The sequence below is a fragment of the Myodes glareolus genome, chromosome 3 (genome assembly GCF_982192425.1).
Source record: "Myodes glareolus chromosome 3, mMyoGla1.1, whole genome shotgun sequence".
In the NCBI taxonomy this organism is placed as follows: Eukaryota; Metazoa; Chordata; class Mammalia; order Rodentia; family Cricetidae; genus Myodes; species Myodes glareolus.
The window spans coordinates 59,118,321-59,146,207 of NC_142028.1; the positions used below are offsets into that span (position 1 = coordinate 59,118,321).

Sequence of the window (27,887 nt, forward strand, 5' to 3'; positions counted from 1 at the left end):
TGTATCCCTGTCTGGCCTTGAACTTGCTATATAGTTGAAAATTATCTTAAACTTTTGATTCTCTGACCTCCATCCTTAGAGTTTGGGGTTACAGGCATGGGCATATGGTGGAAACTGAATCCCAAGCAGGATCAATCGGGCCAACTCCCAGTCCCTGACACTCCTTCTCAGCCTCTCTGTGGCTCTAGCCCATGTCTTTCTGTCTCCTTAGTATGCTGAACATACCTTCAGTCCCTCTCACTCAGAAACTAAAAATTCTTTTTAAACAAAATTTTGTGTGTGTTTTGATTGCATGCATGTCTGTGCACCACATGAGTGCAGTACCCACGGAGGCCAGAGAGGGCATCAGATATTCCGGAACTGGAATTACAGACAGTTGGCAGCAGCAAAGTGTTTACTCAAACTGAGTCCTTTGGAAAAAACAGCCAGTACTATAAATCACTGATCCAGCCTCAAAAATCCTCAGGAACTTTTTAATTGCCTCTGAATAAAGTTAACGTTGCAGGTATATTGTTTAAGAGTCAAAGCTTCGTTTTCCCCACCTACGGGCTGAGTGAAGGGCGAGCGGTAAGCTTTCCAAACCTGTGAGTTGCTAGAACCTGAGAAAATTTACAACGCTCCGCCTCCTCCTCCCGGGCCCGCCCCATTGAGGCCGCGCCTGCGTAGAATCCTCTGCCTGCCAGTTTCAAATCACAGTGTCGGGCCGCTCTGAGCGCTCGAGGATTCGGCGCTCGACCATCGTGTGTCAGTCTGCCTTCCGGTTTCCCCCTGGTGTGCCTGCCGAGCGCCGAGCCGCCGATGGCTATGTCTGCCGCGAGTCTCTGAGGGATCTCGGGGGCCCGGAGTCGCGGCCGGAATTCGAGAGTAGACTGCCGGCCGCGTTTCGGAAGCCGCAGGGCGTGAGGGAGGGTATCGGCCAGCTCGGAGCCGCCACCGAGAAGGCGGCGGTGGCTGAGGTGGGTGTGACGTGTGACTTGAAGCGACTAGGCGGTGGGGAGCTGAGAGGCTCTTGGGCCTCGACGGCGCGTCCCTGCCCCTGGCGTGTTGCGTGGCGCCCGCAGAGTCGCGGTCCTGCGGGTGCGCGTGACCGTGCGGACCTCTGCGGTGCCCGTGACTGGGTTTCTTCACGCCAATCCGGATGCGAGGGTTTGCACCTCTGGGCTTCTGGTTGCGGCATCGGTTTCGGTGGATTGTGGTGGCGCATAATTAAGTGACTTTATCTTAGGGTCCCCCACTTCGTACATTCATGAAGTCCTATTATGCCCCCCTCTCGTGTGTGTGTGTGTGTGTGTGTGTGTGTGTGTGTGTGTGTGTGTGTCAGTGTGTGTGTCAGACCACTGAGCTCTGGTGGTGATGGCGAAAATCCCAGGCTCCCCTCACTGGCTCTGGTCTTGTATTATTTAGTCATTTCACATGCATTTCACCTGGCACCCCAAGGCAGCTGTTGTAGAGGCATCTTGACCGGAGTCTGTCTTGAGTAAGGGGCGTTTCTCCAGAGTGACATTTGAGCTGCGGTGTGTGGCCAAGGTGAACGGGGGTGGGGGGGGTGGGGGGGGGCTTCTGTTTGACTTCTTGTTAGGGATGCGTGCAGGGGAGGAGGAGGCCGTCACCTTCAGAGGAGCCCATCCTGGGGATAGAACAGGTTGAACCTGGCGCTGTTTCAGTGATGCCTCAGATCCCTTTCTGGGCGGAGTCTGCATGTGTGTAGTATTAGGATTTGTTTATCAATTTATTTTCGAGACAGGGTCTCACTAGGTAGTCATGTCGGGCCTGGAACTTGCCTTTAAACCAGGCTGCCATCAAACTTAACAGACATCTCTCTACTGGGATTAAAGACTTGAGCCATCACGCCTGTCAGATTTCTTAATCTTAAGGGAATTTATTAATCTGATTCTTAAGGGAAACAACAGGCATCTGGTTGTTCCATTTACTTATTTTCTGAGTTGCTGCCACCCTTCAGCTTTGAGGACTATATGGTGCCCTCTGCAGTCCATCCAAAGCACACACCGCAAGTCTAGCTACACTAACTCTCCCACTCCGGGCTGTGATTTGCGGTCACATGGTGTTGGGGACAGATTTCTTAGCTTCTGTGAAATGATTTTTGTCTTTGTTTTCTATGGCTAGGAGTCTTCCAAGGTCACATTAACTGTGACTTTGTCATGACCCAGTAAGACAGAAAATGTAACTTATTAAGTCCTGAAATGTTTAAGTATTAGATTTTTTTTGTTGACCAGGCTGGTTTTGAATTCCTAGGCTCTAGTGAGGATCTCCTGCCTCAGCCTTTCAAATTGCTGTAACTGTATGCACACATCACCACACTACACAGATTCCTCTCCTTCTCTTAATCAAAAGAATAAACATTTATTTTGTGTGAGGGGGCATACGTATGTCACTGACTGGAGATTAGAGGACAACTTTCAGAAATCAGTTCTTTCCTCCCACTTTTATTTAGCATCTGATGATGATCAGGCTTGGTGGCAGGTGCCTTTACACTGAGCCAGAGAGATGACTCTTGACTTTTTTTTTCTATTATGTTTCTTTCTTTTTTTTATTTTATTTTACTTACTTTCTTTTTTTTTTTTAAAAAAAAAGATTTATTAAGTATACAGTGTTCTGCCTGCATGTGTCCTTGCAGATCAGAAAAGGGCACCAGATTTCATTACAGGTGGTTGTTGAGCTGTGGGAAGAGCAAAGAAACCTTTTGTTTGCTGCTAATTTGCCTCAATTGGCTTGTGTTTTGTGTTTTTCTTAGATTCCTCCTGCTAAAGAGAGGAAACCTCATTCAAGGCCACAATGTCACTTCCCAATTATCCAATGCTGCCTGCTTAAGCCAACACTGCCAGAATCCTGCTCCCTTGGGAGGAATCAAGCTGACTTGGCATGAGGTTCCTGCCTTCCTGGGGTTGAAAGAAGCGCAACTATGTCTTCTCTTGATGACCCAGGGGAAGTGAGGGAAGGCTTCCTGTGCCCTTTGTGCCTGAAGGACCTTCAGTCTTTCTACCAACTTCAGTCACATTATGAGGACGAACACTCAGAAGATCGTGATGTCAAAGGACAAATTAAAAGTAAGAAGCAAGGGTTTTGCTCATTCCATTCTATTAAAGAGACCTTACTTAATGGAATAGATTTATTGGGTTATGATGCTGGTAATAATTACTAGCAAGCAGATATCTAGTACTTATTCTGTGTTCTGTGTTGTTGGTTCTCTGTGTATTTATTTGCTCTTTTTGAGACAGAGTCACTCTATATGTAGTCCCGACTGTCCTTAAACTCAGTATGTAAACCAGGCTGGCCTCACAGAGATCCATCTGCTTCTACCTCCTGAGTGCTGGCTGGGGTTAAAGGCATGTGCCACCAGGCCGGGCACTTATTTATCTTATTTAATACACATGGCAGCTGTGCTACTGTGAGTTTCATTTTGCTGGCTAGGTTACCAGATTAAGAGAGATAAGATAGCCTACCCAGTTACCCAAATGGAGTAAACCTGGCTTTAAGCTAATAAATAAGCTAATAATATAACCACTGTGATCTGTTGTCTCTTACTAGATTACTCAGATTATCTCACCTACAACCTGGAATGGTTTGGGCAGGAATGCTCATCCTTTGCTATAAAAGTGGAGACCCAGCCGGGCAGTGGTGTTGTAGTCCTGTTGGACTTTAGCGTCCAAACACCAAGAAGGAGTCGCCCCCAGAGACCATCTCATATACCACAGCTGATGCAAAAGCATGAGGATTTTATTAATTCTGTCATGACAGGGTCCCTCAGCATTCGGGAAAGCCGAGAGACCTCGAATAACTGGTACAATCTACTTTTAAAGGAGAAGGCCACAGAAGCAAGGGGGGTTGTTCTTTGACCATTATGACTGGCTTATTCGAAAAGGGCTAATACCAATAATTGGCTGGAGAGCTATTGTCAGATCAGATGAAGTAAGAGGTCATTTTGACCCCGTTTCCCAGGGGACTGAATCAAAACATATGTGTATGGGTAATTGTTCAGGAACTGAGTCAATATCTTAAAGGTTATCTTGCCTCAATTTCTGGAGAACATACGTGCATGTGTAGCCGTTAGGTCCTTGGTTCCCAAGGAAAGAGGGTAAACACTATGGCACGGAGGCTGAGAGGGTTCAGAATTGTCAGAAATGGCTTCAGAATTGTCTTAAAAAGTCTTACAGTCCTTTAATCCCAGCACCTGGGAGGCAGAGGTCCATGAGTTGAAGGCCAGCCTGGTCTACAAAGTAAATTTTAGCACAATCAAGACTGTCTCCAAACAAAGCAAAACAAAACAACAACAAAAAGTGGACACTCAATACATATCATTTGCCTGTCACTGATTTAAGCCCTGCTTCCCTGACTAGACTTTGCCTTTTGAAGCCTGGGAAAAGGAATGTAATAGTTGAAAGCAAAGAGAAACAACTCCCAAAGTTCATTTTTTGTTGTCATTGTTGTTTTTGTTTTTTGAGACAGTATTTCTCTGTGTAGCCATGACTGTCCAGGAACTCCCTCTGTAGACCAGGCTGGCCTTGAACTCAGAGATCTGCCTGCCTCTGCCTCCTGAGTGCTGGGATTTAAGGTGTGCAACACCACCACTGACCCAGTCAGTATCCCACCAAGCCAGTGTTTCTCTTTGTAATAGTTCTGGCTGTCCTGGAACTCACTTTAGAGACCAGGCTGGATTCGAACTCACTGAGTTCTATCTGCCTGCCTCTGCCTCCAAAGTGCTGGGATTAAAGGTGTGGGCCACCATTGCCCGGCAGCATTTTTTTTTAAGCTTCCAGTTGTACAGAGAAATCTTTAAAGGTAATTTTGGCTGTATCTAATGTTCTAACCTCCAGATAAATCACTGCTTCTCTAGAGCTTACTATCCTAGTGAGCTAAGTTTCATCTCCCACTTGGCAGCATTTCTGAAAGCCCTAAGAGTCACAGAGTATGGACACTGGATTTATAATCTATACTGGGTGGAAAGAAGGCTGAACCATTAGATGGTGTTTCTAGTGGACTCTGTTCTCTAGACATGTGACTCACATGTTCCTTATAATCAAATATTTGTCCCTGGACTTCTAGACTCCATTTTTCAATTAATTAAAAAAAAAAAAGGAGCCAGGTGATGGTGGTGAATGCCTTTTGTCCCAGCAGTTCAGCTGTAGAGGCAGGTGGATATCTGAGTTCAAAGCCAACCTAGTCTAGTTATCAAGTTCCAGGACAGCCAAGAACACACAGAGAAACCTTGTCTCCCAAAACAAAACAAAAATGCTGGGAATATCAATATAGCATTAGTTACAATTTTCAATACAAAAACATGGAGTCTGACATTTTCAGAATCCTCAGGGCTGATTGTCCAGAAACCTGCTGACTCTAGATGCTGACACAGAACCAGGAACTGCTAAAGGGAGTGCAGGAAAGGGTGGTGCTTTGTAATGTTTGCAGTTTCTTTCATATGCACTGTCATGTCATCAGCTCTCCCAGCACCCTACTGGAGGATCTTGGTGTAATTTTACATGGAAGTGTGACTTAAAGTTGACCAGTAATGTTCTCAAAGCCACACAGCCATTGGCAGAAATAGACATGGACCCCAGATCTTCTGCCACATGGAAGGCCAGTGCAGCTTTTTCTGCAGGGCATCTCTGATGGTGAAAGACCCTCTCTCTAGTCTGATCAGAGCATACTTTGCAACTTCCAGGGGGAAAAAAGGGAGGGAGGAGCCCCAAACCAGATTTTCTAAGCTTCCTGTGGCCAGCCAAAGGGTTTGAAAGAGCTTCCTATCTTGGCATTGCTGACCTCAACTATATACCATGCTACTCAGAGGTCTAGATAGGCCAGACTGTGAAAAGGTTAGAAGTGCCCTCAGACTTCCATGGTAACCTTTTACTTTTTAAATTTTTATTATTTTTATTTTATGGATATTGATGTTTTGCCTGTATAAATTTCTATACACTATTTGTATGCCTGGTACTCACAGAGGCTGGAAGAGAACACTAGATCCCCTGAAACTGTAGTTACAGACAGTTGTGAGCCCCCATGTGGATGCTGTGAATTGAACCCAGGTCCTCGGAAGGGCAGCAAATGCTTTTAGCTGAGCCATCTCTAAAGCCCTTTACAGGAACTTTTCTAAACAAGGAAAGTGTTCACTGTTTATAGAATGTTAGAGATGTGAATCTAGAAAATACACATAACATGAATATGTTTTGTGGAAAGAAACTTTTAAAAGTTCTCCAGGATGAGCCTTCTACTGAGTGGGGCATGGCTTAGCGCACTTGCTGGGCCCTGACTTCCACACAGAAGGAAAAAAAATCCTCTTGTTTTTATTCTTTTTATTTCTACCTCAAGAGAACTAACATTCTTTGTTTGTTTGTTTTTTTTGTTTTTCAAGACAGGGTTTCTCTGTAGCTTTGGGGCCTGTCCTGGAGCTTGCTCTGTAGACCAGGCTGGCCTCGAACTCACAGAGATCTGCTTGCCTCTGCCTCCCGAGTGCTGGGATTAAAGGCGTGCACCACCACCACCCGGCTCCAACATTCTTTTAACACTAGTAGTTATTTTGTTAAGATGAAATTCCTTTTTTTTTTTAAATGTTTCTGGTATAAACTTTTTTGTTACATTTATTTAGTGTATGTATTTATTATGTGAACACACATACTGTGGCAGTGTGTGATGGTTAGAGGACAACTTGTGATAGTTGGTTCTCTCCTTATACTATGAGGGTCCTGGAGTTTAAACTCGGACACTCAGGTTTGGCTTTAAGCATTACCTCCTGAGCCATTTGGAAGGCCGCATTTTTGTTTTCAAACAGAGTTTCTTATAGTATCCCAGGTTGGCCTTTAACATAGTGGTGGATATCCTTGTACTGATCTACCTACCTCCACTTACAAGTTCTTGGATTATAGGTATGTCTCACCATGCCCTGGTTGGGTAGAATTCTTAGATTGCAGGTCTTTGTGCTCTAGTTTTCCTAGTGCTGGAGAGGCGGAGGTGGGAATGTAGCTAGCTGCAGGTTAGAAGCTAGTCTTTCAAAAAAAAACCAATAGAGGAAGTGAGAGAGAAAGTAGGAAAAATTGACATAGAATTTTTTGAGAAGCCTTTTTAAAAGCATTTCATCTCTCTCCATTTGGTCTGTTGATCCTTCAGAAGTTTTATTTATTTAATTTATTTTGAAATAAGGTCTCTCTGTGTAGCTCTGGCTAGCCTGGAACTCACTAAGGTAGACCAGATGGCCTTGAACCCACAGAGATCTGCCTGTTTCTGCCTTCTGAGTGCTATTACCAAAGGTGTGTACCATCATTCCCATAGGTATTATATTTGTAAACAATAAGAAATGGAGCACTAAAACATCGCACATAGGTATCAGGTTTCAAAGACAGTTATTAAAATTACATTCATTCATTTATTTTTATTTTGGTTCAGGCATGTGCCACGGTGCATATGTGGAGGTCAGAGGACAACTTATGGGAATAAGTTCTCTTCTACCATGTGGGTCCTGGGGCTCCAGCACAGCTTTTTACTGGCCGAGCTATCTCACTGGCCTCTCGGGGGCAGTTTTAAACAGCCAAGACTAACTCACCATTTCTGAAAGGTGGTCTGTAGGTTTGAACCCTGGCCCTGGTCCAGGTGAAGTTAAGCCGTTTTTCAGTAGGCAAAGGAAAAGGTGGTTGAAAGTTAGTTGTAGCTTCTGTTTTGTTTTTGAAAATGTATGGATTAGTTAACTGGGCCTTTTGGGAATGGCTGTATCAACTCTGAGAAGGCTGCTGGACAGTTCCTTTATCATCCAAAGTAGTTCAGCCTTGTTTGCAAAATGAAGAGTTATACTAGGTGTAGTAGCACACATCTTTAATGCCAGCACGTGAGCACGTGAGGGGCAGAGCTAAGTGGATCTCTCTCTTCTAGTTCAAGGCAAGGGTGTTCTATGTGGCAAGTTCTAAGATAGTCAGAAGTATGTAGAGAGACCCTGTCTTAAACAAACAAATCTACCATCCTCATTGAGTTTGATTTGGCTCCTTTTGTGTAGATGGACTACTAAACTTGGGGAAAGCACTAACTTGGCTTATGAACAGCATTTTGCTGGTGCTGACTTCTGTGGGGTTGGCAATATGTTTTCTTTCACTGCTTCATTTCTTTGGGGAATATTTTTATGCATTTTAAAATAAGGATGATTATTTTGTATAATCTTGGGCTCATTTGTGATGCTTGTTTCATTTCTTTAAGATCTTGTTCAGAAGGCTAGGAAAGCAAAGAACAAGTTGCTGAAGCGTGAAGGGGATGATCGAGTGGAGCCAGGGGCCCAAGGATATGAGTCATTCAGCTATGGAGGGGTTGATCCTTACATGTGGGAACCCCAGGAGCTTGGTAAGAATACTCATTCATTCATTCATTCAGTGCTTATAAAATATCCACCCATTTTAGGTCATTTTTTTCAACTTTAAAATTTTATTTCACAATTACTACGTGCACACACTTTGATTCTATTTTCCCTGTATTAGTCAGGTTCTCTAAAGAAACAGAACCAATAGGCTATGGTCCTTGTAGTCCAATGACTGTCTCAAGTCTGAAAGGCTGAGAATCTGGTAGGTGTTCATCTCTGTAGTCACAAACTGGTTCAGTATTCTTGAGGACTCCTGGAGAGCTGTTAGTCTTCAGTCTGTGTTGGAATCCTGAAGAATGTACATGTGGATTTAGTGGCGGCTGGAGCAGCAGGATAGATGAACTTGCCAGGGAGAGGGAGGACAAGCAGTCTAATAGCAAAGTCTCCTTCTTCCAGTCTCTCATGTGGACTGTCACCAGAAGGTGTGGCCCAGATTTAGGACAGATCTTGTTTCAAATAATCTAAGAAAATCCTTCACAGGAGTCGCCAGCAACGTGGATTTTAGTTGTTTCATATACAGACAATTGACAACCAGAATTAGTCATCACATCCCTCTTCTACCAACCTCTCTGCTCCCCTCCCCTCTCCCAGTGAACCCCTTCTTCCCAACAGGACATCCTTTCATTGTTTTAGAGCTGATTGAGAAAGCTTCAGTAAGCCCTAAGAGTCAAGCATTGTAATTGGCCTTATGTCCTCACAGGGAGAGAAACAGAAGGGAATGAGCTGAGAACTCTTTTAAGTTAGGCCCTGTGTTAAATGCTCTGTATGTGTGTCTTCCTTGGAGTGTCACTGTCCTCTAGAGGAACCTGCTGAGGATCAACAGCTGTTAAGCTGCAGCAGTAGAGTGTGATTCTGGGGTCCATCTCATGTCAGCCTAGCCACAGACCCCATTGACAGATCTGTCTCCTTTTAGATTACCTGACAAGTGAGAGGCACTGTGTACTTTACTTTTCTGATGTGCATAATTATGAATTTATCTACTTAGTTACTTTAACTGGAAGTGCTGGGGATAAAATCCAGGACCTTGGCTGTGCTACAGCGCTATATCCAGCTTTACTTGATTTTTAATTTTTATTTATTTTTGAGATAGAGTCTTGCTATGCAATTTCCTTTGTCCTGGAACTCACTCTGAGACCAAACTGCTTGGTCTTGAGATCTACCTGCCTCTGCCTCCCAAGTGCTGGAATTAAAGGTGAGAGCCACCGTTGCCCAGCTTTTTATTTTGATAAAAAACTACATTGTATTAAGCCACAAAGTAGTCTAGTAACTTATCTGAGGTTACTTAGTATCTAGCAGAATTGAAATTTGAGCTCAGACTAGCTCTAATATGACCTCATTTGCTGTGCTTTGAGACCTTTAAATTTTTGGTAAGTTGCTAAACCCCTTAATTTTTTACTTGTTTTTCAATTCATCAAGGATCTAGAGAGGCCTCATGAGAATCATTAACAGTTCATTTATTTTCCCTTCCCCCTTAGGTGCTGTGAGAAGCCATCTTTCTGACTTCAAAAAACATCGTGCTGCAAGAATTGACCACTATGTTGTTGAAGTTAACAAATTAATAATCAGGTTGGAGAAGGTAAATTTTGCAAGTACAAATTTCTACAGCGTGTGTTATGTGAATGATGTATATCTGATTCTGAGAGAGCTGCACAGGACAGGCTTGGCCTAGACTAGCCTTCCTGAAGTGAATGGCTCACACTGATAGACTTGCCATGTGCCCAGCTCCCCTTTTCCGCCTTTTACCTCCACTTACTGCTTTAAAACTTTATGTTCTGGAGTTGTTCTGGGCAGTCACTCTGGGGCACAGTGTGTGATGTCATTTGATAGCAAACAAGCAGTGTGCAGCTCTGTGAGTTCTCAGTCAGGGCTGGGGCTGGTGTGTGTAGGCTAGGCCATTTTGGGGAGCCTTTCTTGCCCTGTAGTGCTAGATTATGCCTGCAGCACTGCCATGTTTGGGTTGTACCCTGACCCTAGATACACTTGTTATATATCTGAATTATGTGGGGGCATGAGGTAGCAGTTGTAGGCACAGTCTCTGTTTTCATTTTCATGGTGCCCCAGCAAGTACTCCACCACCAACCAAGTCCCAGACCAGAAAAGTTCTTACAGGTATAGAGGTTTCTGCTGTTTGTGAAACTAACATGTACCTTGTGAAATTGTTTGGGTAACCGGGGTTGGGACTGACTGTGAGCCTTAACAATGCAAATGTGAGTATGAGTATGAGTGGCAGAAGTGTGGAGCAGCGTGTCCCTCTATTAACTCTGTTTGGCTTTATGTTTTCCTGTTTAGCTCACTGCATTTGACAGAGCAAATACTGAGACTTCAAAAATTAGAGGTGAATCCAGACCTTTGCTCACAGTCATTCCATTTTGGCTTTTTCCCTGAGAATAACTTCAGAATGCTGAACTGCTTTTTTCTTTTTTCCTTCCAAAGCAATAGAAAAGTCCGTGGTGCCTTGGGTCAATGACCAGGATGTCCCTTTCTGTCCAGACTGTGGGAATAAGTTCAGCATCAGGAACCGTCGTCACCACTGCCGCCTCTGTGGGTCTATCATGTGCAAGAAATGTATGGAGCTCATTGGCCTGCCCTTGGCAAGTAGGTGATGTGGCTGTGGGCCCTGGACCCTAATCTCTTTGGGGATTAGTGAGTGTGGCTAGGCCCTTAGGACCACTTGTTTAACTAATGGCCCACAGGATCTTCCTTCATCTACTTGTTGAGTTCAAGAAGCCCACTACAGCCTGGACAGTGTGTTAAGGCCCAAGAATGTAGTGGCTTGTATAGGCTGATGAGCATTTTTTTTTTCTTTTCTTTCTTTAGAAAAGGGTGTTAGAGTCTCTGGAACTGGAGTTACAGATAGTTGTAAGCCCCTATATGGATCCTGGGAACTGAACCTGGGTCCTCTGCAAGAGCAATCAGTACTTTTAACCAGTTCTGAGCCTTTTTTTTTATTATTGTTTTTCCTTTTTTTTTAATTGTTTTTCCTTTTTTCTTTTTTTTTTGTTATGTATACAATGTTCTGCCTGTATGCCTGCAGGCCAGAAGAGGGCACCAGATCTTATTACAGATGGTTGTGAGTCACCATGTGGTCACTGGGGATTGAACTCAGGGCCTCTGGAAGAACAATCAGTGCTCTTAACCTCTGAACCATCTATCCAGTCCTGTTTTTTCTTTTCTTTCTTTTTTTTTTCCCCAGTGGTTCTCTGTTGGCCTGGCTTTCTTGGACCTCACTCTGTAGATCAGACTGGCCTCTAACTCAGAGATTCACATGCCTCTGCTTGCCAAGAGCTGGGATTAAAGGCATGTGTCACCACCCAGCCCTGAGATTTTTTTTTTTTTAAATAAAGAATCAGATGAGAACTATTTCAGGTTTTGTGAGCACACATGGTCTCTTTCCTTTCTTCTTACTAAAACAAAACAGAAAACAAAAGAAGAGCAACTTCTTAAAAATAACCCAAGTGTTTGCATACTTGGGAGACAGAATCAGAGGGTTCCAGCATGGTTAATATCAGCCTGGACTACGTAGTGAGGCTTGATCTCAAACTGAAACCAAACAAGCAAAAATAAAACAAGCTAGATGTAGTGGCTTCTGCCTGTAACCTCAGCACATGGAGGCTGAGGCTGGAAAACTACCGTAAGATTGAGCCTGGGCTACAGAGTGAGATGATCCTGTCTCAAAACAAAAGTAAAAAGGAGTAAAAAACATACTTAATTTAAGAGCTGTACAAAAAACTGGGCGGTGATGGCACACACCTTTAATCCCAGCACTCGAGAGGCAGAGGCAGGCGGATCTCTGGGAGTTCGAGGTCAGCCGGTCAGCCTGGTCTATAAGAGCTATAAGAGCTAGTTCCAGGACAGGCTTCAAAACCACAGCGAAACCCAGTCTCGGAAAAACCGAAAAATAAAAAACAGGGCAGAGGCTCAGTTGGCTCTCAAGTGGTTATTTGAGCATTTCTAGTCTTGTAAAGCATTGTTTGTTTCACCAAGGAAATATAGCAGGGGAGATAGAGACTCACACAATTGCTTCATAAAGGAGAGGCTAGGCAGCTCTGTCAGCTTTGCCTAGAAGTGCAGGTGAGGTTTTGGGTCAGAGAATTTGAAAAATAAGCAGTGATTCTGTTCTTCCTTTATGATAAAATTTTCAGACATCCCAATGTTATACAGAAAGACTAATGGCGTTTGGGAAGTGCTAAGTGCCATGGAGGCTTGAGGGAGATTTGCTGTGGGAAAGGTGCAGGCTGTGGATAACCTGGAAGAACAAGGCTGTTAAAGCACAAGTGGACCAGATGCTCTAGTGTTTGCAGATCAACCTCTTAGACACAGCTAAAGGGGGGCTGGGGTTCAGATCAGTGGAAGAGCTCCTGCCTAGTGTGGTCAAGGCTCTGGGTTCCATCTCAGCACAGACTAGCAACACCAAAGAGTTTTATTATTTCTACACACTTGGCGATGGACAATATGGCTTGTGGACAACATGGGGGCAAAGTCACTTTTCTCTGCCTAGTTCTTGTGTCTGCTTACTTTATCATTTGATACTTTCCTTTCTCCCTGAGACCTACTCATCTCAGGACCTGTTCACCTTTCTACTCTTGTTCTTTTTACCTGGGGAGATGCTATCAGGTGACCTTGATAGGGCTATGCACACAGTTTCTACCCAATAGTTGCTGATTCCCAGAACAGTTCTGTACATACAGCTGTTGGACAGGGAAAAAAGGAGTGTGCTTCAGATGGGTAAATGATTTGAGGGCAGATCTTGCTTGCGACAACCTAGGAAGGCGTCCTAGAGGGTGCGTATCTGAGCTAAGCTTGTAAAGGGTGAACACCAGATGTTGGGGACTGGTGGGAGGGCTCCAGAGGAAAGCCTCTGGAGAATGTGGATTCTGTGGAGATAGGCAAACTGAGGAAGTGAGTATTGGATGGCCAGGTTAGGATTAGTATTGCAAGCCCCAAAGACAGGTCACTACAGGCTGTTAGGACCTGATCTGCTTGGCACCAGGATTCTTATCCCATCATAGTCTAACCCCAATGGCATAGGAATAGTTCCTTCTTGTCCAGAGGTGAAGCCTGCTCTTATTATCCCAAGTTACATCTGTGGCCTGAGTGCTGCAGTCACAGTTGGTGGGATAAGTGGCTGCTGAGGGGTCACTGCTGCCTGTCTGTTATGGTTTGTAGATAAGCTCACCAGTGCCAGCAAGGACTCCCTGAGCACCCATACCAGCCCCAACCAGTCACCTAACAGTGTCCATGGCTCCCGCCGGGGCAGCATCAGTAGCATGAGCAGTGTCAGCTCAGTCCTGGACGAGAAGGATGATGACCGCATCCGCTGCTGCATACACTGCAAGGACAAGCTGCTCAAGAGAGAGCAGCAGATGGACGAGAAGGAGCACACACCTGACATCGTGAAGCTCTACGAGGTGATGCATGCCAGGCAGATTTGGCTGTTTGCTGGACACCTGCCTGCACATTCTAGAGACTGCTCTGGGAAGTTGTTCCCTTGAATCACTTTTAGTTCCTGCCCAAGGGCCATGGTATGATTTCCCAGCTAGGGCCTTGGGTGATTTATAGAGTCATCCTGGTTGTGTGGTAGCAAGCTCGTTTTCCTACCTTCCCTTACCCACTGAAGAGGAAGGAGGTCCAAGACAAATGGGGAAAGGTGGTTGTCCTGTGCATGGCCAGGTTCTGTAGAAAGACGGAAGGTGTAGTGAACTGTGGGCTGAAAGGGTCCTGGGAACCCCACTTGGGAGTTTTGGTCTTGATCAGTTTGAGCTGTTATGTGTTTTCAGGGCTTGTATGTTTTCTGCCTGTCAGCCGAGAGTCTCTTCTGAGTCTCAAATGCCTTAGTCTTCATTGCCCCCAGTCACCCCAGAGCACCTAAGTGGAGGCACACTGAGAGGAAGGGAAGGGAATGTGGCTCTGTGGTAGACCTCAGGTGTAGAGATGTGGATATGTAGATCTTCTCCCCAGTACACATCTAAAATCAGTTGGTATGCAAGAGGAAATAGAATATGTAAAGAACATCTGTACTGGGCATGGTGGTGTACGCCATTTAGGAGGCAGAAGCGGGTGGATCTCTGAGTTTGATGACAGCCTGGTTTACATAGTAAGTTCCAGGCCAGCCAGGGCTACGTAGAAAGACTCTATTTAAAATAAACAAAAATTAAATAAATTAAAAATAAAAAATCCTTTAAATTTTTCATATATATATATGTGTGTGTATGTGTGTGCATACCTTAATGTGTATGCATGTATATTTATCTCTTTTGCCAGAAAGCTTGTCCATCTAAATTAAATGCATTAAGAAATGATTACAGTGAAAGATGGAGAATGACCATGATTCTACAATACACTATCTTGAAGTTCTACTAAATAAATAAATACATGAATGAATGAAAAAACTGGGTGATGTTGGCACATGCCTTTAATCCCAGCACTCGGGAGGCAGAGGCAGGTGGATCTCTTTGAGTTTGAGACCACCCTGGTGTACAGAGTGAGTTTCAGGACAACCAGAACTGTTTCATAGAGAAACCCTTCCTCAAAAAAATCTAATAGATAGATAGATAAAGGAAAATGGAGAAAAATTAAAAAAAAAAAACCTCTGAGAATGAGGCTACTTCAGCCTCTTAATGACCAGCTGAGACCTGTAGGCTGAGAAGAACTAGTTTGGGAGACAGGTAGGGAGGTAAGGACACTGAGAGTGGGGATTAGCCTGGGCAGAGGAAATTACTTGAGCAAAACTCTGAGGCGAGGAAGAATGTTCTCAGCACTGAACAGCCACTCAACGTCTCTGCAGGTCATAATGGCTGCTTCTATTGCGCAGTATAAATACTGACACTGCCAGAGGTGGTGTGAGATCAGTGGTGACTGCAGCTGTAGCTGTCCTCCATCCTGTATGGCGTTCGTAAGCTGGTGTCTCTTTCATAACTAGCCATTATTCATACTTACCTGCTGTTTTGAGGAGAGCCTTGGCAGTGCCATGTGCTGATAGCTTGATGTTAGCTGGCATCACCTAGCAGAGAACACAGTGGCTGACTGTTCTTCCCTATCTAGGCACATTGTGCTCTGGGAGGCTGCCTCTCAAAAGCACCTGGTCTAAAGGCCCTGTGTTCTTTCCTTCCTGAAAGATTTTCTGCTTAGAAAATAGATCTATCCATAAGGAAACTAACAATAACAAAACAAAACAAAATCCCTACTGTTTTAAAGGGGGCCTTTTGCTTATATCTCTAGTGTAGCTTGACGTCTAGATCAGAGTTTCTGTCTTCAGCCAGCACTTACCTCTACTCTTTTGTTCTTAGAAACTACGACTTTGCATGGAGAAAGTTGACCAGAAAGCTCCTGAATACATCAGGATGGCAGCATCTTTAAAGTAAGCCACACTTCTCTGTTTTCTGACTCACTGGTGGAAAGGCTAATTCTTCACTAATTGAAAGTGGAGACAGAAATCTTTTTACTTGTTTTTTATTTTTTTTCCTCTTTGGTGCTAAAAATGGGTGCTATCCTTGTATATGCTTAGCTCATGCTCCACCACTGGATACACCCCTGCCAAAAGATTTTAGGAGATTAATGTTAATAGATCCATTAGTATGTATTTGGTTCCAGACCGCCTCTTCAACTCCTAACCCCAAGCCTCTTACCTATGGGAGCACTTAAAGATGTAAAGTCGAAAATAGAACCTTAACTCTGACTTTTCACATTTGTACATTGATGGATACACGTTTTTGTCACATGATTTTTGAAAAACCATTCATGTTCATGTGTTAGGGCCATTCTGATAAGGCAGATTTGGGTGTGGGGGAGGCTCAGACCATAAGTGCCTCTGCTCAGTGCAGTACTTGGAAATAGGTGAGGAAGGGCAGCCCATCTCATGCCCAGCTTGCCAAGGTGCCTCGTAAGAATGCCTTGTAATGTCAGACTTATAACAGGCTTTTCATTTTGAGCACAGATGGGTACACAGAGGCAGTGTGCAAATGTAGCCTATCTTAGGTTTCTTTTCTAAAATTAAGGTGTGGTTCACATACTTTCTAGTTTATAATTCAGGGATGTTTATGATAGTATGGCCACAGGGTTGTCCAATTGTCACTACCATTTGTTTTTTGTTGTTTTGTTTTTGTTTGTTTTTTGTTTTTTCGAGACAGTGTTTCTCGGTGCACCTTTGGAACATGTCTTGGAACTAGCTCTATAGACCAGGCTGGCCTCGAATTCACAGAGATCCACTTGCCTCTGCCTCCCAAGTGCTGGGATTAAAAGTGTGTACCACCATAATCCGGTTTAGAGTTGTTTGGTTTGGTTTGGTTTGGTTTTTTGAGAAGTTTCTCTGCCTGGCATCACTACCATCTTAATTGCAAACATTTTTATCAGTCTAGTGAGTAACCTCATACCTGTAAGCAACTTTTCCTCTTGCTCACAATCTGGTCTGCCTGGATTTGACAGTATGTGATAAATGAAATTATATGACCTTTTGTGTCTGGCTCCTTCTACGTACATCAGTGTTTTCAACATTCATTCATGTTGTAGCATGCACTATGTTATTGTCCTTGTATTAAAATGTAGATTTATTTATCACATTTATTTGTTTAGTCTTTTGTCAATTGATGTTTGAGTTTTCCCCCTACTTTTAACTATTATGGATAGCACATTTTTTTATTTTTGTTTGTTTTTGAGGTAAGTTTTTATGTAGTCCAGACTGGTCTTAAACTCACTCTGTAGTTGAAGCTGGCTTTGATCTTTTGATCTTCCTGTCCTTACCTCCAAGTACTGGCTGGCCAGGATTATTGCACCTTTCATGATTGTGTGTGTGTACATATGAACCTGTGTATATGTACGTATGTTGACAGAGGTTTCTGTCCAGCCTGGTTCCACAGTTGTTCAGTCCCAAAGAAACACACAGAGGCCTACAATAATTATAAACTGGTTGGCCTAGCAGCTCAGGCTTTCTTATTAACTAATTCTTTTATCTTAAATTAGCCCATAATTCTTGTCTGTGTTAGCCATGTGGTTTGGTACCTTTATCGGTGAGGCATTCTTATCTTGCTTCTTCTGCATCTGGGTGACAACTGCAGACTCAGCCTTTTCTCTTCCCAGAATTCTCCTGTTCTGGTTGCCCCACCTATACTTCCTGTCTGGCTACTGGCTAATCAGCATTTTATTAAGCAGTACAACTGATAAATCTTTACAGGGTACAAGACTGTTGTCTTACAGCATACCTAGGAATATAACTTATGCTGGTTTTATGGTGACTCAGCTTTTAACTTTTTGGTTTTTTGTTTGTTTGTTTGTTTGTGATTTTTTGAGACAGGATTTCTCTGTAGCTTTGTAGACTGTCCTGGAACTCACTCTTGTAGACCATCCTGGAACTTACTCTTGTAGACCAGGCTGGCCTCGAACTCACAGAGATTCACTTGCCTTTGCCTCCCGAGTGCTGGGATTAAAGGTATGCACTGCCACCACTTGGCTGCTTTTAACTTTTTGAGGAACTACAAAATTATGTTCCAAATAACTGTGTGGATAGATCTTTGTCTTGACATTTTATAACTTTGTTGCTCCACAGCCTGGCTAACTCTTGTGGCTCCATGTTTCTTATATATTTATTCAGTGTGTGTGGTGCATCTCTATGATGTGTGTGCATGCTCTTGTGTATGAGTGAGGTTCATGCATCCGTGGTTAGTGCTGCATGTCTACATTCTGTGATTTTCCCTGGCCAGTGGGGACTGCCATTGCTGAGCACATTTCCAAATGGTTAACTTTCAATGCTAGTTTCTTTGGAGGCTGAGACATGATTCCTGGAGCGGAGGTGTTCATCATAGCAAGAAGGTTCCACTTCAAAAGAAAAACAAAATCCAGCACCTATGTCAGGTGGCTCACAACCTCACAACCTCCTGTAACTCCCACTCTAGGGGTCTGACACTTCTGGCTCCCACAGGTGTAGATACTCACCCATACACATACCTAAAAACAGTAAAATAAATCTTAAAAAATAAAAGAGGTGGTCCTCAGAGGCCTGGTCAGTGATCTGTCCCTGAGGTGTATATACAGAAAAATGGCTTTTGCTTGATTACTGTATCTTGAGGAATTATTGCATTGTCTCCTCAAGTCTACAATGCCTTAGAATTAACCACCTGTGTCTGAGGATGTAAACACTGTGCTCTACAGATGGCATCATGAAACTTAGGTCAAACATTTATGATTTCTCCTTAGTGCTGGTGAGACAACCTACAGTCTGGAGCATGCCAATGACCTTCGAGTGGAAGTGCAGAAAGTGTATGAGCTAATAGACGCTCTGAGGTAAAGTTTGCTAGATCATGTTTCTGCTGCTGGCTAATGGGAAGAAGATGGTGTTTGGACCAAACAGTGAGTGGTGGGGAGCAGCTTTGGGCTTATCTAGATTACTGGTGACAGAACAGTGGAGGAGGGATGCTGCCTGCTTTGCTGTCTGCTATAGCTCTGTAACTTCTGGGTAAGGATTTGGAGTGTTTGGGGGTGGTGTGCAGGTCAGTAATAGAGTATGCTCCTAGCATGTACATGCCCTGGGTTCTGTTCCTAGCATGCAGAGGACCAGAGAAAAAGATTTCTGATGTTCATTAGTAGTAAAGAAATAAGAGCTAGCTGCCGTACTGCCCGTGTACCTGTCCTCATGAAACCTTCAGCTCATAGGAGAGCTGCTTTGACAGAAACATAGGCTCTTTGTGTGGCTGCACTCTTGAATATTTTAGGACAGTGACAGCAAGGCATGAAAGTATGGGTTGTTAGTTGACACACCCTGTGTTCACCTGTGAAGCCAAGCTTTCCTGTGTTGCTACTCCTGTGACCAAACATTCATCTGTGCAGTGTTAGAGAAGCCAGAGGGAAAGGAGTGGGCCTTGCTGTGTATGAGGGACACTTCAGTTTCTCCTGGGTTGTTCCACATCCTCATGGTATGAAAACCTGGAAGCTCTAGAGACTTCACTCTGTTTTTGAGGCTAATAGCACCTATTACCTTGATGCGTTTTTTCCCAATATAGTAAGAAGATCTTAACGTTGGGCTTGAACCAGGACCCTTCACCACATCCAAATACTGTGCGACTACAGAGAATGATCAGATACTCAGCTACACTATTTGTGCAGGTAAAGTCATTATGGGGTAACGTAAGTGTGTGGCTTGCTTGTTTTCTGTTGGTACATTTATTATTTCTTGAAATTATGAATGCTACATTTGGAGAAAAAGCTGGAACGTAGGTAAAACACGCATACAATTATCGTGGTCATATTCACCCCCATGAGAGTGGGTACACTCTCATCTGCCTCCATTCCTGCTAACAACTTCGTCCCAGTTGGTCTCCCTCCTGCTTCATGCCTTTTATTTTACTTTATTTATTTGTGTATTTATTTGTTCATTGTGTATGTATTTATTTTGTGTGGAGGTCTAGTATTGTTGTGTTTTTTAGATTTTCTTTTAGATTGTGTGTGTGTGTGTGTGTGTGTGTCTGCATGTGGTTTGATGCACATGTGAGTGCTAGTGCTGCAGAGTCCAGAGAGGGCATTGATCTGGAGTGACAGGCAGTCTTGCGCTGCCTGATGTTGGAGCTGGGAACCAAGTTCAGGTCCTCTTCACCCTGAGCCATCTTTGCAGCCCCAGTTCTTGTGTTTAAAATAGCTTTTAATCCTATGTCTCCAATACAATTGTTCTTCATTCTGGTACATTTTCATTCTGAATTCTTTTTCTCTATTTACATTTTTACATGCAATATTTACAATTAGTTCATTGCATGAGTTTTCTCATTGCTGTGATAAAATACTTTAAACTTAAGGAAGACTTTATTTGAAGTTTGGATCTGTCATGGTGGACTGGTCATGGTGGCAGGAGTTTGAGGCAACTGGTCACGTATCTGCAGTCAGGAAATACAGACAGACGAGTGCTGGTGCTCAGCTAGCTCTCTTTTTATTCAGTCATGGAGCCCAGCTCGTAGAACAGAGCTATCCACACCAGAGTGGGTCTTCCTGCCTCAAACTTTTTTGGAAAGACCTTTATGGACACACCCAGAGGTGTGTTTCAATTCTAAACCCATTCAGGCGGACAAGGAAGAACCACCCTTCCATACATACCTGCAAACTTGAATCATTTTAATCACTGAATCTTCTATGCTTTGTTGGCCATGAAGTGCTTCTTTGGCTCTGTCTACTCTCCTTTATTGAACTGTTTCATTTTCATTGGGGAGTTGATGGATTCTAAGTTTTTGCTATTATCAGTAAGTGATGTTTCCTCCTCAGGGACTTGTTCTGGGCCATTAGCTAATGGTTCAAGAGCAGTCTAAACCTAGGTAACTAGATCTGAGTTGCATTTTTATACCTCCTATGTCCCTGCATTGTTGGAGTCTCTGGATGATTTGGTTAAAGTAGCTCTAAGGGGACTCCTCTCCCTGTCAGTTGTTTCCTGCTTAGATAGTCTGAGGAAAGCTAGGAGTCCTGGAAGTTTCATGAGCTTCCTGAGTCTTGTCAGTTTCAAGTTTCATGACTTTAAAAGTCCTCCAGGATGGGGAGATGCAAAGATGGGAGCTTGAGGGAACTTGAGCTAGCTGAGTGCAGGAGGCCGATTGGGGTCAGGACAGGAAGGGCGAGAATAACAAAGAAGACATATCTATGGGAGGAGCCATTTTGGGGTTAGAGAGAAACTTAGTGCTAGGGAAACTCCCAGGAATCCACAAGGAGGACCCCAGTTAAGACTCCTAGCAATAGTGGAGAGGGTGCCTGAACTGGCCATCTATTGTAAGCAGAATGCTGACTTTCCTAATTGTCACCAGAGATACCCTATCCAGTAACTGTTGGAAGCAAATGCAGAGGTCCACAGCCAAGCACTGGACTGAGCTCCAGGAATCTTGCTGAAGAAAGGGAGGAGGGATTGTACAAACCAAGGGGTCATGATGGGGAACCCAAGAGACAACTGATCTGAGCTCTTGGAAGCTCATGGACTCTGAACCAACAGTTAGGGAGCCTTTCTGGAATGGATTTAGGCCTTCTGCATGTGTGTAACAGTTGTGTGGCTTGGTCTCTTTGTAAGGCTCCTAGCAGTGAGATCAGGACCTGTCAGTTCCTGATGCTTAGCTGACTTTTGGGAACCTGTTCTCCTTGCCCAGTCTTGACACAAGGGGAGGAGCCTCAATTTGATGTGCCATGCTTTGCCCATGGGAGGCCTGCCCCTTTCGAAATGGAGACAGTGGAGGAGGAGTGGAAGGTGGGGGTGGGGTGGATGTAGATGGGGGGACATGACCCAGAAGAGAGGAGGGAGGGGAAACTGTGGTTGGTATGTAAAATCAATGAAAAAATGTTATGTAAATAAAATAAAATATAAAAAAAATTGGAGATATTTGGGTTGACAGATATGATAATTATCTTGATTAGATTATTTTACATTGTTATATTCCAAAACGATGGCATATGCTTTTTAACTACATAAGCATAGAAACTGTATTTTATCAATTTTTAAGTAAAAGATTTTATCTATCCCCTCCCCACCAAAAAAAGTAAAAGTCCTCCAGGAGGGACTATTTCCATTGGTAGAATGTGGTTACATAGCAAGGAATAAACAACACATTACTAAATTACTAAAACATGGTAGTAAAACATGTTGTAGTTAGAGAGTATGGCGTACTAGGGAGAGGTCTGAGGTTGGTAATTAAGCACAAAGGGTGGCAGGGAGTGCTGGAGTCTAGGTGGATATAGGTAGATGACCTCAGGGAAAAGCTGGCATAGTCCTGAGGAATACTTGGAGATCTGATGTGACCATCTCATGAGGAAAGGGTGGGTCCATCTGAAAGGTGACTGCCAATTAGCATGAGTGCATTAAGTATTTTTCAAACCAACAAACCTCTATTATTGCTGATGCAATAATCCAAATCAAACCATATCAGACCAAATTAAAAGATGCCCAGGTTTAATGGGTGCCAGCACTCCCAGGTGGCCCCTCCCCCCTGGAAAACACGAAGAGGGGAACAGAGAACTGAAAGACCATGGAAAACTGGGATATCATGTGTTCATTCTCTGGGAAGTAGTTTAAATAGCCTGTGGGAGTGGTCTTGACCCTCCCTGGGGAGGGGTCACCGTTTGGCGGGCTTTCTTGGAGGTGGAGTTTGGATTGAGGCAACTCCCAGGGGAGGGGGCTTATGCCAGGAGCTGGGGTGAAGCCCCTAGCCAAACAGTGTCCTTCCTGTCAGTGGGTGGAGTGGCTTAGCTTGAACGTATAAGGTTTAAGGCCCAGCCATCCCCACCCCCAAAGAAACCACTTAAGTGTAGAATTATCTATTACTCTCCTACAGGAAAAATTACTGGGTTTGATGTCACTGCCAACCAAAGAACAGTTTGAAGAACTAAAAAAGAAAAGGAAGCAGGACTTGGAACAGAAGAGGACCATGGAGAGACAGGTACATGGCACCCAGTCACCCGGTCACCCTGTAGCCTGTTGCCTCCCTACTCTCATACCCCACCCCTCTGCTGCTGAATCTCCTTTTCAAGCTGGCTTCTGTTGTGGCCTTAGAAAAATAGTTGTTTTTCCTGCTGATGCTCTCCTGCTTAGACCACCACAGGAACTGGCAATTCTCCCTCTGGAAGGCTTGCAGGAAAGTTCCAGAAGACCTTGGAATGTGCATTATTAAACAGAAAAGAGCAGGTGTGGTGGTACACGCCTGGATCCCAGCACTCAGGGGGCTGAGAAAGGAATTCTTTTAAGTTCCAGCCCAGCCTGGGCTACTAGTGAGGTCCTGTCATTTGCAAGCAAATGAGAGTGTTGTTTCATAGCTTGGTGATAGAATGCTTGCTTAGCATGCTCAAGGCCCTTGGTTCTATCCCCAGCACCACAAAAAACAAAATGAAAACAGAATCTAGTATCATGTGAAATGCTAACCTTATGTAAATAAAGACGCCAGTCTTTGAAAGTTTAAGAAGTGTACAACCAGTGAAACTGAGTTGGAGAAAATCCCAACTTATGTTTTATTTCTGCAAATCTAAACCTGCCCTTCTGTGACTACTTGTTTCCGCAGTTGAATTATCTTAGTGTTGTGGGACCCATGGAGGGTGGTGGACAGGGAAGATTGCTGGCGTGGTGACCGTGGTAACCCTGGTGGTGTGTGCTGTCTCTGCAGGCTGCTCTGGAGTCCCGATCGAAGCTTGAGGAAAGGCAGAGTGGTTTGACATCTCGTGCAGCCAATGGAGAAGTGAGGTCTCTCCGAGGCATCCCTGCCCCCTTGCGAAAAACTGAGGGCTGGCTCCCACTGTCAGAAGGTCAGGGACAGAGTGAAGACCCTGACCCTCTCCTCCAACAGATCTACAACATTACGTCCTTCATCAGGCAGGCCAAGGCTGCAGGCCGCACAGATGAAGTGCGCACACTTCAGGAAAACCTGCGGCAGCTGCAAGATGAATACGACCAGCAGCAGACTGAGAAGGCCATTGAGCTGTCCCGGAGGCAGGCTGAGGAGGAGGAGCTGCAGCGGGAGCAGCTACAGATGCTCCGCAAACGGGAACTGGAACGAGAACAAGAGCAGTTCCTGGCGGCGTCTGTGCACCCACGGACTCGTGCTCTAGACCTCAGAGAAGTCATCCCCTTCCAGCTGGAGCCCAGCCGAGCGCCTCACGGTGATCTTGCCTGTGCCTGGGACCAGGACTCCTCCCCAGTTCAGGGCAGTGCTGCTCCCGGTACCCTTTCACCTGGCTCCACTCTAGCACCCATCCGCTTGTGGTCTGGACCCCCAGCCCTTAGCCAGAACACTGTACCACAGCAAAGTGAAAAGACCTCTCTCAACCCGTTTGATGAAGAAGACCTCTCCAGCCCTGCAGAGGGTGCTGCCAGCCCTGCTGCTACAGAAACTTTCCTGAGCCCTTCAGCTGCTGCCACCAGAGAATACAATCCTTTTGAGGAAGATGCTGAGGAAGAGGAGGCTACAGAGTTGGGGGCAGGGAATCCCTTCACTGACCCAAACAGTCCAGCACCCAATCCCTTTGATGAGGATGACCATCCCGGGCCTGCCAGCCCACCTGCCCCTGGAAATCCTTTTGAGGAGTGCCCCTGCACCAACCCCTTCGAGGTGGACAGTGACAGTGGCACGGAGGCTGAGGAGCACATCGAGGAGGAGCTGCTCCTGCAGCAGATTGACAACATCAAGGCTTATATTTTTGATGCCAAGCAGTGCGGTCGAATGGACGAGGTTGAGGTGCTGACTGAGAACCTTCGGGAGCTGAAGTGTACCCTGGCTAAGCAGAAGGGGGGCCCTAACTGAGGGCAGTGGGCCAGTACTGGGCAGGGTGCCAAGCAGGAGGAGGAGATGGGTGGGCATCTGATGATGCCCATGGTGAGGTGGACAGCAGTAGTCTCTTGTTGCAGTGCACTGTGAGGCATTTCCACTACAACTGAACAAAAACAGGAAACAAATCAGCACTCGCTTGCTGGTTTTTCTGTATTATTTTTTTAACAAAGCATTCCCTTTTCAGGGAACTTTACCATTTTATTTCCAAGATACAGCTCAGTGCAGCTCTGTTGGGCCAAGGTAGAAAGGGTTCCTGGGCACCTCTTGGTCTCTTTTCTGCTGACTGTTCTTGGTCATGATGCAGTATTACAGGTCAGCTCTTGGTGGGCCCCTTCCTGTAGCCAAGACAGGTAGGGGCTCTGGCAGAAGTCTGTCCCAGTTTGGCTGCTCCCTTTCACTGCCTTCTTGCTGGGGCTGTCTCCTGGACACTTAGGGAGAAGCTGCTATGAAGGGAGGTCTGGACCCAAGGCAACCAGTGCCTCTTTATAGATGGCGGGGATGTTTGAGTGTTGTCCCCTCCCAGTTAAAGGAAGGAAAGTTTCCAAGTGCACGGGTGTCACTGTGAGCTTGATTATGAGATAGGAGTGATCAGCTTTTTGGTGGATGTTATGGTTTGGAGAAGTTTCTACCTGAACAGTTGTCTGTCCGTGGAAACCTCTTTCCAGGACTTTGGCAGAATGACCAAAGGTCACACTGAAGGACCTGTGGTGTTATTTGGGAATCTGACCAGGAAGCTTTTGTGGAGTATTGGCATCAGATGGACTTCTGAGTCAGCTCCCCAGTCAGCCTTCTTCACTGTGGTTTATCCTGACCTGGGAAACTGGGCAGATGTTTTCTTACTGCTTTGAGTACTGAGAAACAGAACTATTTGATGCACAGCCTCTGATCATTCCACAGTCCTGAAGTACTTGAACTCTGATAGGGACAGAAAGGGAAGTTATATAGCTTAGTGCTTAGTTTACAGGAACAGAGGGGTTGACAGATGACACTGTAAGATCCTGGTGTGCTCAGCTTTGCATCATCTCTTCAGTGATACTCTTTAGTTAATGGACAATAACTGACCACTAGTCCCTTTCTGCCTTAGCCAAGGCTTCTGTTGGGTATTGGCATGTGAGCTGAAATTCTTTCGTCACATTCTGGTGAAGATCCATCTTGGCGATAAGAGTGGCATCTGGGTGCAAAGAACTTTATTTTGGCAGCTGTTGATTAGTTTAGTACCTGTTGGGGCTTTGACTGGATAGGAAGTCCTGTTTGGGGATGTGGGAAGGGCTGAGGGGGGAGGGTAATGGAGGACCCTTTGGGTTCTGTCAACAGCACGTGTTTACTGACCTGTGAGTGTATTACCAGTGCCAGTCAGTTGCCAGCTCTGTTGGTGTCACGGGCTGTTCTGAGACATGGGCAACCTGGATCCATGTTTCCTGGGGTAGGTCTCTTCTCTTCTTAAGGCCCAGGCTCTAGATGCTGTTGCCCTCGGGTTCCAGGCATGTCCAGGATATCCACCCTGCTTGGACTGCCTTTTGTCTGATCAAAGAGGAGGCAGCTCTCAACACAGAATGAAGCTGAATACTGGTTCCCACCACTACTTTTCCTGACACAGATCCAGGTGTTCAGGCTGGTATGGCTGTAGACAATGCTTTTCTTTTGAGACAGGGCTTCTTAATTAGCTGGTGACTCACTAAATGAAACCTTTCCTGAAACTCACCTCCAGGTAGCAGTCTGTGACTGAGAGCATGGAGAAAAACTAATGCTTTTAACAACTATTTTTAAATCTCAACTCACTGAATAGTAAACCAAGTAAACTCAGATACCAGAGGTTTCACTGAGTTTCTCTTTGAATTCCTCTTTGGCCATATCTGTAAGTCAGACATGACAGGGGAGACTTGTCTACCCTTTGACTGTATCACTTTCTAGAATTTATGTAGGTCAAGGTTGGTTTGCAGAGGGTGATTGCCTGGGAGTGTAACTACATAGGATACCTCATGTGAACCCTTCATGATTTCAGAGGTGCTTCCATGAAGGAGCACGTTCTTGAGAGGGAGTTGGCACACCCCCTAGATGGAGGACAGTTTCATCTGCGGAAGGGCATCTGGCTTTGCCCCTCCTAACACACTAAGGACCTGGAGCCCCACTCACTGCACTTACTGCTCATCATGTCTTTGTCGTCAGATGCTAACACGTCTTTCTAAGTCATCATGAGCCGTGTGGCACAGCTAGGTCATTCTATTTGAATTGAGGATTTGGTGTCTGTACTAGGCAGACTAGAGGAACATGATGATGTCTTGGTAATCATGGTGACTGTCAGCTTGATGGCCATTGATGTGCATGCACTACACTGGGGTCTTGTATCAGGCTTTTATTAAAAAAATAAAATAACATGTATATGAGTCTTTTATTAAAGAAATGACATTTTGTGGCTGAGTGTATATGTGCTTAAAACATCCCTCCATCCCCCTTTTGTAGTGTGTGTATGTATGTGTGTGTGTGCATGCACACATGTTCATATGTGCACATGGAGGCCAGAGGACAACTTTGGGTAATTAGCCTTAGGAAAGTCATCTACCTTCTCTTTTTGTTTTTGTTTTTCAAGGCAGGGCTTCTCTGTAGCTTTGGAACCTGTCCTGGAACTTGCTCTGTAGACCAGGCTGGCCTTGAACTCACAGAAATCTGTCTGCCTCTCCTTCCCAAGTGCTGGGATTAAAGGTGTGTGCCACCACTGCCTGGTCTCCATCTACCTTCTTTTAGGCAAAGTTTCTGATCCTAAAACTCTGTCCAGTTAGGCTAGACTGGCTGGTCAGCGAGGTCCAAGGGTCCTCTTGTCTTTCCCTCCCCAACGCTGCTCAACACTTTTGTGGGTTCTGAGAATCCTTGTGTTGCAAAGTAAGCGCTAATGGAGCTATTTTACCCAAACACAGCCCAGAGCCCTGTCCAGCCCTATCATCCCCTTCCCTACAGAAACTGAAGGGTTCTGGCAATCACATGAAGCTGGCCTTGCTCTTAGAAGCTTTGTCGTGTCTGCTTCTAGCATACTGAGGACCCTTTGCAGTCCTATCCCCACCTCCACCAGAAACAGGCTCAGTGAGGAACCTGGGATTTCCACTGGAAGGCACTCATGCATGTCACACCAGCTCTGCCCACAGGCCTTTGTGTTCCTTGACAAAGGACAGATTGGAAACTCATGATTTTCACTTTGCCAACAGTTCCAAGGCAGGTTAGGTTGGCTCAGGAATAGGTTAGGGGGGCTCTGCTACTATGCTGACCAAAAGAGCAGATGAACAATC

The 27,887-nt window shown here is 44.9% G+C and overlaps 1 protein-coding gene across 1 annotated transcript; it reads left to right on the top strand.

Annotated features, from left to right (window-relative positions):
- Positions 1 to 773: 773 nt before the first annotated feature.
- Rbsn (rabenosyn, RAB effector) lies at positions 774 to 26,988 on the top strand. Its single transcript, XM_048438395.3, has 12 exons — positions 774 to 956; positions 2,753 to 3,065; positions 8,194 to 8,334; positions 9,826 to 9,926; positions 10,640 to 10,685; positions 10,784 to 10,945; positions 13,517 to 13,758; positions 15,637 to 15,707; positions 18,536 to 18,622; positions 19,339 to 19,441; positions 22,627 to 22,731; positions 23,449 to 26,988. Exons 2-12 carry the CDS (start codon positions 2,921 to 2,923, stop codon positions 24,580 to 24,582), a joined length of 2,337 nt encoding a protein of 778 aa, XP_048294352.3. The 5' UTR covers positions 774 to 956; positions 2,753 to 2,920; the 3' UTR covers positions 24,583 to 26,988.
- The last annotated feature ends 899 nt before the right edge of the window (positions 26,989 to 27,887 follow it).